Here is a 14,452-nt window from a genome sequence, read left to right as displayed (position 1 = left end):
CGAGTCAAGAGCAGGAGACTTGGACGGGGTGACGCTAAAGGGCGTGGACGAGTCTACATCAACAACCAGGACGGACGGCTGGGAAGGAGGATCAGGCCTGGACGACCCAGACTTAGCCTTCTTCCCTCGACGACTTGGCAAGCTAGCCAAGTCCACATGCTTAGACAAGCTTTTCCTTTTTTCTCCAGAAACAAGACGAGGTTGGGGTTGAGGTTCAGATCTAGCTACCTCGTCGACCACTTCCTTCCCCTTGTTTCCCTTCATGGTTGCCATTCCTAAAAAAAATAAATAAATATATATATATATATATAAATAAAAATAAAAAATAATAAAACAAAAATGGAAAACGCATATCTTAAAAGGAGCATTCACGTCTACGGGTAGTTAGCTCATGTGCTAAGGCTTTGACGGATGGTTCAGGGCCAAGTCCCCACTTGTGTAGACGCTTGAGGGTCACTAACGAGTGAAAGTCTCGTTCAGAATGTAGACGGGCCCTGTGGACGCGATCTCGGTGGAACTTGCTCAGAGAAGGTCGTCCAACGGCTGTAAAGGGAAGAAAGTTATGGTTAGACCATCGTCCAAAGAGAGTATAATAAAAAGAAAACAAAAATGAAGAGCACAACATACCTTCTGGACGAAGGTTCCCTATGTCTCCAGTATAAGGAGCAAAAGAGTCTCTACCAACCTCAACGGGATGCCCCGCCCAGAAACCAGAGACGAAGAAAAATTTCGTCTTCTAGTTTCTGTCAGATGAGGGCAAAGACTTAATCAGTCTATAGTCATTGCCCCTGGCTGTGAACTGATGGAAGCCTCGAGATTGATTTATCTCGGAGGGTTTATAGCAGTACAAGAACTCGTCCACGGTGATAGGACGGTCCCCGTCAAACACCTCCATCCATAAGACTTGCAAGGAGACAATTAGTCACCATGCGTTGGGGTTAAGCTGACACACTCCCAAGCCCAGCCTAGTGAGTAATTCCCTAGCAAAGGCATTCAAAGGAAGTCTAAGCCCCCCAAAAAATAAGCCTTATAGACACCTATCCCAAAACGAGGCTGGCAACACCATTCACCTCGGACAGCTAACCTAGGGTTTAGATCATCAGGAATCTGAAACCAAGTCCTAAGGGCGTCTAACCTTCTCTCGTCCGTCCTAGAAGGAACCTCTAGAGCACAAATATACACGGTTTCCCGTTCGTCCAAAGGGGAGGACGGCGGGGAGCTCGTCGAGGTGTCAGCCCCAGAGGCTGTCCTCATCCTAACACTCTCTTGAAAGATTTCTACGGGGATTCCAGGAATACCAGATGTGTATTCCTCAGTTGTATGACCACTACTACTACTAACATTACTAGAAGTTTCATAGCTAGAGTCGTCGTGGTACTCGTCTATGGCCTTGGCCACACTGTCACTAGACGAGCAGGAGGCCATTGAAAACGCTCTAACACTTAAAAAGGAAAGCTAAAATAAGTATAGGAAGATTACCTGGCTCTAGACGAAAGACACTAAGGACGTTGAGGATATTTCTTAGACGAAGCGACGGACGAGAGTGTCAAAGCAGAAAATTTGAAAAAGTGAAAGGGGCATGAGAGGGAAACCACTATTTATAGGCAGAAAAGTCTAGGTAACCGCAACGACGGAACCAACTAAAAGGTGACACGTGGTGCATGCCTCAAAGGAATAAAAACAGATGACTGGTCCCCTATGGATGTGCGACACGCAATGCATAAAAAAAAAAAAAAGAAGGATAAAGGGGGATGAACTCGTCCTAAGATCTGTCGATACGTTGCATAACTCCTGGACGAGGGGGCAACTGATTTGGGACGAAAACGCTGACAATCCCTGGACGGTCATCACCTCAGCAGCCGTCCAGGAGTTATCCTTAGAACGAGGGTAACGGGCAAGGCCGTCCTGAGGATGATGGTGAAGCTCCGTCCCTCGTCCATGGGGTGCGCACGGTTTATCCCAAGAGGACTTGTCCACATAAAGATTGGTGGACGAGGATGCTATTGGAATTACCAGGCACACTCGACGAAGGAATTCCAAGACGAGGACATCATACTTAGGAAAATCTCCGAATATAATATGATGATCCCTTATTCTACGCATAACTGTCATATATCCGTTGTGAAATAGAAATGTAACTCCTAAACGGTTATGTTAGTTACATTTAATCCTTTTGCCTCCTCGAATCCAGGGGAGGTTCCAGTATTCAATAACCGTCTATGGGAGCACTATATAAACACTGATTCTGACAAAGCAAAGGTGTGTTCATTTTTTACTCCAAAAAAGTTGGAACTCAGATAACATAGAGAGAAAAACTAACTTTGCCATCGGAGGGTTTTTGGCCGGCAGCCCCGGTCGCCTTTGATTCGCTTTTCTTTCTTTTTCAGGCCGCAGAGAGAACCAGTAGTCCTTTGAAGTCCGAAGCATCCAGCCCACTGATCTTCTTTGCATCATCAGTATTTCTCATTGATAGTACTTCTTGAGATGTTTCACGTTCCAGGGACGTGGTAGTGGCTTGCCATCCAAGTCCTTCAGGTAATAGCTTCCTCTTTTGGAGAAACGGATGATCTTGTACGAACCTTCCCAAGTAGGCCCTAGCTTCCCTTGCCTTGGATCTCTAGTAGTTTGTGAAACTTTCCTTAGCATCATGTCGTCTGGGTTAAACCTTTTAAGCTTCACCCTCTGATTGTGGTACTTTTGCTTTTTTTGTTGATACCAGGCCATTCTCAGGGCTGCTTCATCTTTGACTTCAACCAAACAATCCAAGTTGAGTCTCATCTCGTCATTGTTTGTACCTTTATCATAATGAGCTTGCCTAAGACTGGATACTCCTACTTTAGCGAGAATAATTGCTTCAGTGCCGAAGGCCAATTTGAATGGAGTTTCTCCTGTTGGTATTCTTGCTGTAGTCCTGTAGGCCCATAACACCCCAGCCCCAGGTAAATCTTCGGGCCATGCACCCTTTGCCTCCTCAAGTCGTGCTTTAATGAGCTAAAGCAAAGTACGATTTATTACTTCTATCTGCCAATTAGCTTATAGGTGCTCAGGTGACGAATAGTGGTTCTGTATCCCCAGCTCTGCACAAAATTCCTTGAATTTTCGGCTGTCAAATTGCCAACCATTATTAGAGATGATCTTCTTAGGGATTCCAAACCTGCAGACAATGTTCTTCCAAATAAAGGTCTGTATCTTGCCTTCTGTGATTACTGCTAGTGGCTCTGCTTCGACCCATTTGGTGAAGTAATCAATGGCAATGAGCAGAAACTTCACTTGCTTCTTCCCCCGAGGAAGTGGACCAACGATGTCAATCCCCCATGTGAAAGATGGCCATGGTGAGGAGATGCTCGTCAGTAATTCCCCAGGTATATGCTGCACATTTTTGAACCACTGACACTTATCACATTTCTTGAGAAGTTCAACTGCATCTTTTTGCATAGTTGGCCAAAAGTAGCCTGCCCTAACCGTTTTTCCCACCAAAGATTGAGGTCTTGAATGGTTACCACATACGCCTTCATGTATTTCTCGCAATACATATCTTGCTTCTTCAGGAGTTAGGCATTTTAGGTATGGTATCGAGAATCCTTTCTTGTAAAGTTCACCATTCAAAACAGTGAACCTTGCTGCTTTGACTCTGACCTTCTTTGCTTCTAATGAGTCAGATGGGAGTTGGCCATCTCTGATGTAAGACAGGATCGGGTCCATCTAGGTTTTTGGTTGCTGAACTAAAAGGGTTTACAGTTTGTTGATACTGGGGATTGTTTGGACTTCCATGAGAATTTCGTCATTGCTGAGCCATCTTCAGTTGACGCCAGTTTAGCAACCTCGTCAGCAGCTGAGTTGTCTTCCCTTGGGATTTGCTCGAATTTGACGTCATCAAATTTTTCAATGAGTAGAATCATCAGCTTGAGGTATTTCTTCATTCTTTCTTCCTTTGCTTCATATTCATTGGTTATTTGCCCAACAATCAGCTTAGAATCAGTCCTCAATTTTAAATTCTTGATCCCCTGGGCTCTTGCAATTCTCAGGCTAGCAAGGACTACTTCATACTCTACCTCATTGTTTGTTGCTAGAAACTGGGCTTGAACCCCATACTTAAGGACTTCCTTCTTGGGTGACGTCATAATGATACCGACACCTCCGAGTCCTGCAACAAACGAGCCATTTGTGCAAATCTTCCAATACTCTTCTTGCCGATCAAGGTCTGGAAGAGTGAATTATACAATAAAATCCGCTAAAGCTTAAGCTTTGATTACTATTCTTGGCTTGTACTCAATATCAAACTGGCTTAGCTTAACAACCCATTGGACCATGCGATCTGCAGCATCTAGTTTGCTCATAGCTTTTCAAATTGGTTGATCCGTCGTAACCAAGATGACATGGGCTTGGAAGTATGGACAAAGCTTCCTCGAAGCCACAATTAATGATAAGGCCATCTTCTTCATGCATGGGTACTTTGCTTCGGCACCTTGGAAAGCCTGACTTATGTAATACACGGGTCGTTGTATCTTAGATTCTTCACGGATTAATGCTGAACTGACGACTGTTTATGATATAGCCAAGTACAAAGATAGATCTTCTCCATCTACTAACGAGCTCAAGAATGGGATCTTGGCCAGATACTTCTTAAGGTTCTGAAAGGCTGCCTTGCACTCATCTGTCCAATGAAAAGCTTGCTTAAGAGTTTTGAAAAAGGGGAGGCACTTGTCAGTAGCTTTCGAGACAAACCTGTTTGATGCTGTCACCCGCCCCATCAGCCTTTGCACCTCTTTGACTGTCTTAGGAGAAGTCATGTCAAGTATGGCTTTGATCTTCTCTGGATTTGCCTCAATTCCTTGCTAAGACACCATGAAGCCAAGGAATTTTTCTGATGAGACCCTAAAAAGACACTTTGTAGTGTTGAGCTTCATTTTATACCTTCTCAAAGTATCGAACATCTCTTGGAGGTCTTCAAGGTGGGTTTTGGCTTCCTTGCTTTTTCCGAGCATATTGACCATATAGACCTCCATATTCCTGCTTATTTGCTTGCTGAACATTTGGTTTACCAACCTTTGGTAGGTGGCACCTACGTTCTTCAGTCCGTACGGCATGACTTTATAGCAATATAGGCCATGGCTAGTGATGAACACAGTTTTCTCCTGATCTTTTTCCTTTATTAGGATCCGATTATAACCTGAAAAAGCATCCATGAAGGTTAGTAGTTTATGACCAGCTGTCGAATTAATGAGCTGGTCAATTTTGGGAAGGGGAAAATTGTCATTAGGGCATGCATTGCTTAAGTCGGTGAAATCTGCATACATTCTCCATTTTTCGTTGGACTTTTTTACCATGACAACATTGGAAAGCCATTTGGGGTACACTACAAAAAAAGAGTCCACTAGCGAGGATAGAATACCCTCGCAAAAATTCAAATATCGTCGCAAAAGGTTATTAGCGAGGGCATATGGCCCTCGAAGGCCGTCGTATTTGCTCTTGTTGCTAAAAGAGATTTTGCGACCATACCTTCGCAAATAGTTAATTTACGAGGGCAATCCACCGTCGTTACTGAACAAATCCACCCTCACAAATATATTACCAAACGATGAGAAAAGTCGACGACTTATTTTTAGCGAGGGGAAGTAGTCGTCGTTAACAACTATTTGTGAGGACCTTTATACCCTTGCAATTAGTTATTTGCAAATTTCAAACTAACGACATACTTTTTAGCGACATATATTGGCATCGCTAAAATTTATTTGTGAGGGCTTTTAACCTTTCGCAACTTATTTTTAGTGAGGGAAAGCAGTCATCGTTAATAACTAATTGTGAGGACCTTTATACCCTCGCAATTAGTTATTTACGAATTTCAAATTAACGACGAGACAAATAATGACGTCGCTAAAATTTATTTGCAAAGGATTTTAACCCCTCGCAATTAGTTAGGAATAATAGTGATTTTAAATTGCGAGGGACTTTGTCATCACTATAAAGTTATTTATGACCAAATTTTTATGTCATCAGTGGTAATATTTTATATAATTTTTGAAATATTTTATTATCTATTTATTTATAATTTATTTTATATCATTTTTGTTTAACTATCATGTTATAATAGTACAATAATTACTAAAAATTGATACAATAGTCCAATAATTACTAAAAATTGATCTCTCGAAACATAAAAATTCATATAAGTTCAAACTTTAAAATATAAAATATACAAAGAAATCCTTAAATTAAACCTTGTTTAAACTTAAACAACTAGAATTATGACAAGATCTATATTAGTCTTCCTCTGAGTCACCCTCTAAGCTGTTTTCGACCTCTATGTTATTATTTGAGTTGTCCTCTTCATCTCTGCTAGTACCATCCTTAAAAAAAAAAAAAATTAAGATAAAAAAAACATTAAACATGAGTTAAAATGAAACAATTAAAGTAAATTTGTAATTGTATCAATGCTTCAATAAATAAGTACACATACCATATCAAATCTTATCATATATTAATATATCATAAACAACAGTAATAACTTTTTTTTTTTTAATTTAACATTAACAATAACTGAATTTAATTACTTAAACCACTATCAAAATTAAATATAAACTAAGATAATATAACAATTTCGAATTTATGTGCAACAGCTAACAAAGCCCTTCACACAATCCAAAGCTTAAAGTAAGAATGGATATAGATTGGCCCTTGAAGTTAACAAAAGTAAAATTTCAAGTCCAAACCTAGCCACTGGTTACAACAGGTTCGCCCAATGCAAACCTTGGCCAGTTCGCCCAGTGCAAACCTTGGCCAATACTATTAATTATTGTCAGCAGTAATTTTGTCCTAAAACTAAAAGATAGGATAGGCCAAATTATCAAACAAGGATGCTTCTATGATGATCTTGCAAGGGAAAAAAAACACCAAGGCACTTCATGAACATCAGGGAGAGACCCTTAACAGTGCATGAAGACAAGGGTTTAGAGCTGTGGTTTTACTGGTAGAAACAAAACAAGAAGCAATCAATGTAAACATAAATGGTCCAGGCAAAACATGAGCTTCAATGAAACCATACATGGAAGAAATCACAAAGTTTTGTTTGGTTCTTATAAATGTTACTATTTTGTACCCAGAAAACAAAAACAATTATTAGTACTACACGCGTGATTTTTCCTAAATGATAACCCACATACTTACAATAAGACTCAAACCCCAAATAAAAAGGACAATATGGTTTGCATGTTCCTAGAAATGTGACATTTGTTTTGCACAAAAAAAAAAAAACAAGTACTTAAAGCAATAACGCCAATAAACATTTATGGACTAGTTTAACAATAATAATAACTTAATTGATTACTTGAACCACAATCAAAATTAAATATAAATTAAAATAATATAACAATTGTGAAAAATGTAAACCACAAAACACATATGATATACAAAATTAAATACAAAACCTATACATAGCCGTCAAAACAGTAGATAGTATCATAGTCCTATTATCTTTTATCAAAACTAAATATAAAATAATATAATATTATAATAGCTACAAGCTGTAAACCATAGCAAACCAATAGAAAGTTGTAGAAGATCCAAGAGGCAAAAGCATAAGTTTGAAATTGTACCGTGGTATGCCCATCGACTGCACCTTTTGTGCAAACTTTTCCTCAAGCTTCTCCACAACTTTTGCTAGTTGGAATCCATTTCCTCTCTAAGACGTGCCTCTAAATCTTCTTTTTCTTTTGTAAAATCTTCTCTGCAACTTTTGCTACTACCTTTACTAAATGAAGTCAATCTGTACACATCCTTTGCCTTAATACCTATTCCCATGCCAAGAGTACGACCATGACTTGGTTCACCAACCACTTCACGAAAGATCTGATAATCATTTGTCTTAGTACCTTTAGAAACAACTTTGGCCTTTATGGCATCCATTTTTTCCTACACATAGATAAAAACCATGTGGGTAATCAAAACAACAAAAAAACTAAAGTTGATAACAAAATTAAAATTTTGGTATAAGTTGCATACATATAATGCCTTAGCATGATCAGTTGCCCATTCTTTGCCATCCTTCTTTGTGTGAAATTTCTTAAAGCAATCAATGAGGCTAGGCTCAGAGCCCGTCTCAAGATGCTACAATATTTAAAAGAAAAAAAAACATTGGTAAAAATATTAAACTATGTAAACAAACAATAAAATGTAAAACTATTTGATAATAATATGATATACCATTTCATATCTGTACTTGGCCATTGGTACAAAACTTGTAGTAGAGAAAATTTTAGACTTATTTCTGTTATCCTTATTTGTCGAACTTATCTCTTGCACACATAATTCATACACTAGAACATTAATTTCTATGAAAATATTAACAAACAATGGTTAGAGAGAGAGCGAGAGAATTTACAACATGTATTTCATTTAAACTCACCCCCAATCTCCCACCATCCATTTATCCACCATCTCTTTCCAAAAAAGTTTAGGAATGAAGGAAGGACCATTATTGTAACGATCTTCTTTCTTTTTGTACTTAAAGAAAACAAGTACTTAAAGCAACCACCACCTTGTTCTTACAAGAAGAGAATAAGCCAACTTCAGCAAGAACTCAAATTATTGTTAATATGTTTCTTCTCCTTGGATTTATTTTTTCCAAGTTGAATTCAAAATTTAATTCTTTAACGCTAAATCACCTTACAGTATATTCGTTTTTATAATTATTTGTAGCCCCTTCCTATCTTCGGTGATTATAGGTGTTAGCTAGGATGCACGGATACTCCATTTTTGCTCACATACCTATATCCGATACGTATTGTACTAGTATCATACCAGATACTTCTAAGATACATACCCAATCATTTAAAAAAAAATTAACAATACATCTAGGACACACCCGTGATATGACTTGGATATTGTTCTAAACTAAACCCCGATAGTGAGAGATAGCCCAAACTTGCAAGAATTTTTATTTATATGTTTTTATGTATTGGTTTCAATGTTGAACACTTACCTAGTTATCTATTATTTACTCTTTTGATCTTGGTTTGTATTCTAAACATCATCTAATGGCCATGGATTCACTTTATTATCCATTATTACTATTAAATTGATATATGTCTAACAATATAAAAAAATAAATGCTTAAAAATATACTAAAATATTTAATAAATTATTAATACAAGTATCTCATCCCTAATGTATCGTATCCTAAGTTTTTTTAAAAAAAGGTTGCATTCCCATAATGGTACCCATACTCGTATCCGTATCCGTGCATCATAGAGTGTTAGTCACCCTTTTTGGGTCTAAAGTCTCAACAGGTATCCTGTAATTTATATATAAATCTCAAATTTTCAATAAAAAAAATTTGTGACAGAGCATAACAGATGGAAACAATTTGAAAAAAATCTTCAAGATTAACATGCATTTATCTCACTCAATTTCAAACTAAAGAAGCAATGTTTCAACAACACATACAATACCTTCATGTGACCCATCTGAATGACAAGATTGGTATACCCTCTTTTCAACAACTCTTGCTTAACTTCCCAACTATCCACTGCTCTTACAAGAGCGTCAAATAAAGTCGTTCCCACGGTTAAAAAAACTGTTTTCCTTGCCTTTTCACCGTTCTCAATGTCTCCCATTTTATGATGACTTGTTTCTTTCTTCACAATTCAAACCACGCAAATGCCTATAACAAAACCCAACTGAGAATCAAGCAAATAAACTATAAAGGGTAAATTTTTGGAATTTAGATTCTGAAGAAAATTCTATACCTTATTTAGCTGAATCTATATTCCATTGGATTACAGAGCTGTGATTTTAGGGTTTCTCTTCGGTTCAGAGAAGAAGAAGGAAAAAGCACCATTTTTGTATTCTATGTTTTCTCTAGTGAAACGCTTGGGACAATGGACTTTTTAGTTTTGCAGGATTGGGCTTTCATTTGGGCCTGTTCCACTTAAAGGAGAATTCATTTTTAAAAGCCCAAAAGAATTTATTAAATACCCATTTTTAATGAGAAATAAAATCCAATATTGTTTGTTTAGGGAAAATAAATTCAAAATTGCTATATACAATTCTGGTTGCTACAAAATTAAAAAATTATGTCAACAAGAAAAATACATAGATAAGAGAGTTTTCAATGACGTTTAGGTTGAATAATATATCTAACTCTTCCATGATTGAGCTTAACTGCTCATCGCTAGAGGCCTGACCATATTCAAGACCAAATTTTGATTGTCCCTTTAAAATGTGTGCAACATAAATTAAACAAGACACTTGCCCAATCTTGAGGACATATGCCCTATGATCTCATACATGTTGTGAGCACCAGATCTTGCTTAAACGATGGTATTTGGGTCCCTAATTAATTTTTATGTGGGCTTTGTCACAATCCTACCCCAATTGGGCTCTAAGTTTCGCCTGATTTTCCTTCTCTTGGCCTTAATGTACCTCCCTCACCGTGTTTTCCCTTCCCCCTGTGTTTCCTAGTATACTCCTTCTATATCTCCTTTCTTAGAATGTTTTCCCAACCTTGATCCTTTACCCACTTCTTCCTCTTATAATCTCTTGTTAGTGAGGTAATCTTCATTATTCTCCCCACCTCATGCATACTCCAACGTTCATCAGAATCCTAAGGGATCCTCACGTCTTTAGAGGATTCCCTTGGTACTTGTTCCAGACGTCAAAGAGTCCTCGATGGTGAACTTCCCCAATGACACTATAAGCCCTCGGGTCACCGACCTTGCCATGTTCGTGCCCTATGCTCACTTCCCTCATTGCCCGTCAATATTTAGGTCAACCACCTAAAACTCCCTCGGGGTGGTGTCCCTTTGCCTCACCCGACCTCAGGGTTGGGCTTACTATGATAAGGTTCGGGGTCAACTCCCTTTACGTATGCCATAGCGAATTGTTCCAATGGGCCTTGGGTCTTATTTTAGGTTCTAATTAAATGGGCCTGCACGAGCCTTCTGGGCCCAAACCCCTACACATGCATTTAGAATAATACATGTGCTTAGATATAAATGGTTTTGATTTTATAGGGGGAATATGTCCTTACTTTAAATTCTTTTTAAAAAACCCATGACTAGAGAGGGTTAATGTTGAGATAAAATAAAAATCTCAATGTGTGAGGGCTACCTTGGTCACTCTTATGTGTGATACATGGGATGGCTACTAGTATCTTGTTGTTAAAAGAGATTTTTCAAAAATTAAGGGGAAAAAAATGGATTTTAAACAAAAATTTAAAGGATGTATATTGGATTTTTTGGTCAAGGTAGTCAAAGTTTTTCCCTAGGGTATAGGTATAGGGGTGCAAAGGCGACTTAACATAATTTGGTGCTTAAGATGAAAATTCATGTGAAGCATTTATATGTAAATATTAATTAAATAAAATTATTTAATACAAATCAAATCAAGTTTAATTTGATACAATATAATTAAATACTTAATTTGAAGAATATTACGAACTTAACTAATGTTAATTTCATATAGAGAATTTAATATCATAGTTGAACCATAAATTTTAATAAAAAGAAATAAAAATATATGTCAATTAAAAAAGATACTTTATTTTCGATATATGACAATGTATAGTTAAGTAAAATTGTAATCTAATTTTTAATTTTATTACTTGTTTTTGAGAGAGAGAGAGAGAGAGAGAGAGAGAGAGAGAGAGAGAGAGAGAGAGAGAGAGAGAGAGATTAATCTATAATTGGTGATTTAACACATTTGTAACATTGTTTTTGAAACATTTTAGGGTTTCAATTGGGTTAGGTTGCTATTGGTCTTGTATTTCAAAAGCCTTGATAGAAATGAAAAGGAAAAATGCATTAGTGGTACTAAAAAATGTTCACAATATAATATGAAAATGATTATGATCGATAAATTTCAACAACCTAATTATGAATGTTTAAATTTCTTTTTTTGTGATAGGTAACATGTCAATTTGTAATCCTCTAGGAATTTGTTTTGTCTTTAGTATGACTAATAATAATAAAAAAGGCAAACAACCATTACACACACACACACACACACACACACATAGACCTACACATATATACATACATACATACATATACACATACACACATATATAATTTTATAAAATTTTGAGCCTTTTATAATAGGGGACAATGCCTTTTTTTCTTAGCAGTAAAATTTTGAGCCTTTTGTGGTGGGGGCCTTAGGCCAGCCCTGCAGGGGCATAGGCCTAGAATTTGATAGTTTTGAAAATGGCACCAAATTCAAAGTCCAACTATTGGATGGGAAGAGCACGGTAAAGAATGCGTATTGGTGAAATTAGGGTGTGATTAGATGGTTTGATTGTGAGAGCAGATCAATCAAAGTACGGGTACACGACATGTAACCTTCATGCGCCAATTTAGATTCCAATTCTTACCGTTGGATTTGCATAGCATAGTAAAATATTGGTGTTGATGACATTTAAGCTCAATTGAACAACTAGATCGAGCTCAAATTAAACCATTTTTACATTTAAGCAAACTCATCATTTGTTTTAATATTTTTTAGTTGAACTATATTGTTATTTTATAGTATTTGATTATACCTCACTATGGAAAATTTTCATATTGTTCTTTTAAAATATGACATATAATCTTTTTATTATCTAATTTTGGGGAGCTATTCAATTTATGAATTATATCTAATTTATTTCATTAATTAACCTATGTATTTCATATACATACTCCTATTTGTTCTTGTTTATTATAAATAATTATACTAATTGTTTAAACTTTAAACCTTACAAACTTCAAAACACATGCTGCTACATATATTCTAAAATTTAAATTAACAAAAAAAATTTCTTATAACACACAATTTCTTATAAAACTTTAAACCTTAGCCCCACATGTCCATCAATTCCCTCTAACGCCAATACCCATTTTTTCCCTCTAAATTTTTTTTTCACTTTTCCCTCAAACACTCCTTACTCCCAACTTCCTTGGAGCACAATTCCCCTTTCCCTCTAAATTTTTTCACTTTTCCCTCTAACACTCCCAACTCACGCCAACTGACAACACGAACTGTGCGGCAAGACACCAAAAAAAAAAAAAAAAAAGACAAAAGAGAAATGCGACTAGAGATCAAGACAATTGAACAAAATAATACCTAAGTGAGACCTGGGAGAGTGAGAGGCTGGCAGCGGCAGCAGAGCAATAGCAAAAGCAGAAATTGGAACCCCATAGGTCTCTCAAAATTATTTTTTATAAAAGCAACTATCCTGATAAATATGAATTTATTTTAAAGTAGTGCTAAATTTCTGTGTCAGTGTTTTGAAATTTCTGTGCGGAGGCATATTTGAAATTTCTGGGTCAGAGTTTACCTGATAATTGCCTTGATGATATGGAGTTTATGGTTGATATGTTTGATAAAACTTGCATTAATTGCCTAAGAATGGTATATTCCACCCGCTTTGAGCAGATTTCATATACAAAGGTTGTTGAACTTCTAGAAGAGGCTGTGAAAAGTGGCAGGAAGTTTGAGAATAAAGTTGAATAGGGGATTGATTTAGCATCCGAACATGAAAGGGCTGTGACTGTTTTTTATGGGTTCTTTATGCTTGAATCGTGGTTGTTGTGATGTCTTGGGTTTTCTTTTCTAATTTTGCAAATCCTTGACAGAGGTGAAGTTTCAGAAGCCTGTCGTCGTCTATAATTACCCAAAAGATATCAATTCATTCTACATGAAGGTTAATGATGACTGTAAGACAGTGGCTGCTACGGATGTCCTTGTACCAAAGGTACATTGTCTTATTCTACTTGTTTATTGTTTGGTTTCCATGTACTTGATTCTAGTTTTAATTTTTGCAGCATCTTTGTATATGAACAAATTGATATTTGTCGTTTATTTCAGGTGGGTGAGTTAATTGAAGGAAGCCAAAGGGAGGAGCATTATGAGGTTATTCAGCAGAGGTATGATAATTGTTATGCTTGATTTGTGATTTTACGGGATGGGAATATCCAAGAGCTGCAAAATTTGTTTCACTACTCATTTTTCCCTAAAAAATTGATATTTATTTTCCTCAATTAGAAGTTGATCCATAGAAATAATTTTTCCTTGAATTAGTGAAAGCAATTTTGTTGGGATGCATTATTTTCTATATAAGAGATGAGGCTCTCCTTGCAAATAATTTAGTATTAGTAAGGGTATATTTTTAACTCACAAGAAATAAAAATTTTGCAAGGAATTTTTATTGTCCCTCGAAAATAATTTGGTGGGAACATTTCCCTCCAATTTTTTTTTACATTTTAATGATTATTTGTGAAGGTCGATCTTAGCCCTCGCAAATAATTTAGTATTAGTGATGGCATTTTTTTAACTGTCACAAATAATACACTTTTTGCGAGAGATTTTAATTGTCCCTTACAAATAATATGGAGGGAAAATTTCCCTCCAAAATATTAGTATTTGTGACGGCTATAACACATAATTGCGACAGCTTTTTTTATTGGTCGCAAATATA

General features: G+C 36.7%; 2 protein-coding genes across 2 annotated transcripts; one reads left to right on the top strand and one right to left on the bottom strand.

Moving 5' to 3' along the window:
- Nucleotides 1-2,463: 2,463 nt before the first annotated feature.
- Nucleotides 2,464-3,702, bottom strand: LOC142606101 (uncharacterized). Its single transcript, XM_075777500.1, has 2 exons — nucleotides 3,163-3,702; nucleotides 2,464-2,991 (listed from the first exon to the last, which is right to left on the bottom strand). Exons 1-2 carry the CDS (start codon nucleotides 3,700-3,702, stop codon nucleotides 2,464-2,466), a joined length of 1,068 nt encoding a protein of 355 aa, XP_075633615.1.
- A 9,681-nt stretch (nucleotides 3,703-13,383) lies between these two features.
- Nucleotides 13,384-13,923, top strand: LOC142606099 (asparagine--tRNA ligase, cytoplasmic 1-like). Its single transcript, XM_075777499.1, has 3 exons — nucleotides 13,384-13,456; nucleotides 13,611-13,729; nucleotides 13,843-13,923. The coding sequence occupies exons 1-3, from the start codon at nucleotides 13,384-13,386 to the stop codon at nucleotides 13,921-13,923; spliced, it is 273 nt and encodes a 90-aa protein (XP_075633614.1).
- The last annotated feature ends 529 nt before the right edge of the window (nucleotides 13,924-14,452 follow it).

Source organism: Castanea sativa, chromosome 8 (genome assembly GCF_040712315.1).
Source record: "Castanea sativa cultivar Marrone di Chiusa Pesio chromosome 8, ASM4071231v1".
NCBI lineage: Eukaryota > Viridiplantae > Streptophyta > Magnoliopsida > Fagales > Fagaceae > Castanea > Castanea sativa.
Note: the sequence above shows the minus strand (reverse complement) of the source record. Positions and strands in the feature narration are given on the sequence as shown.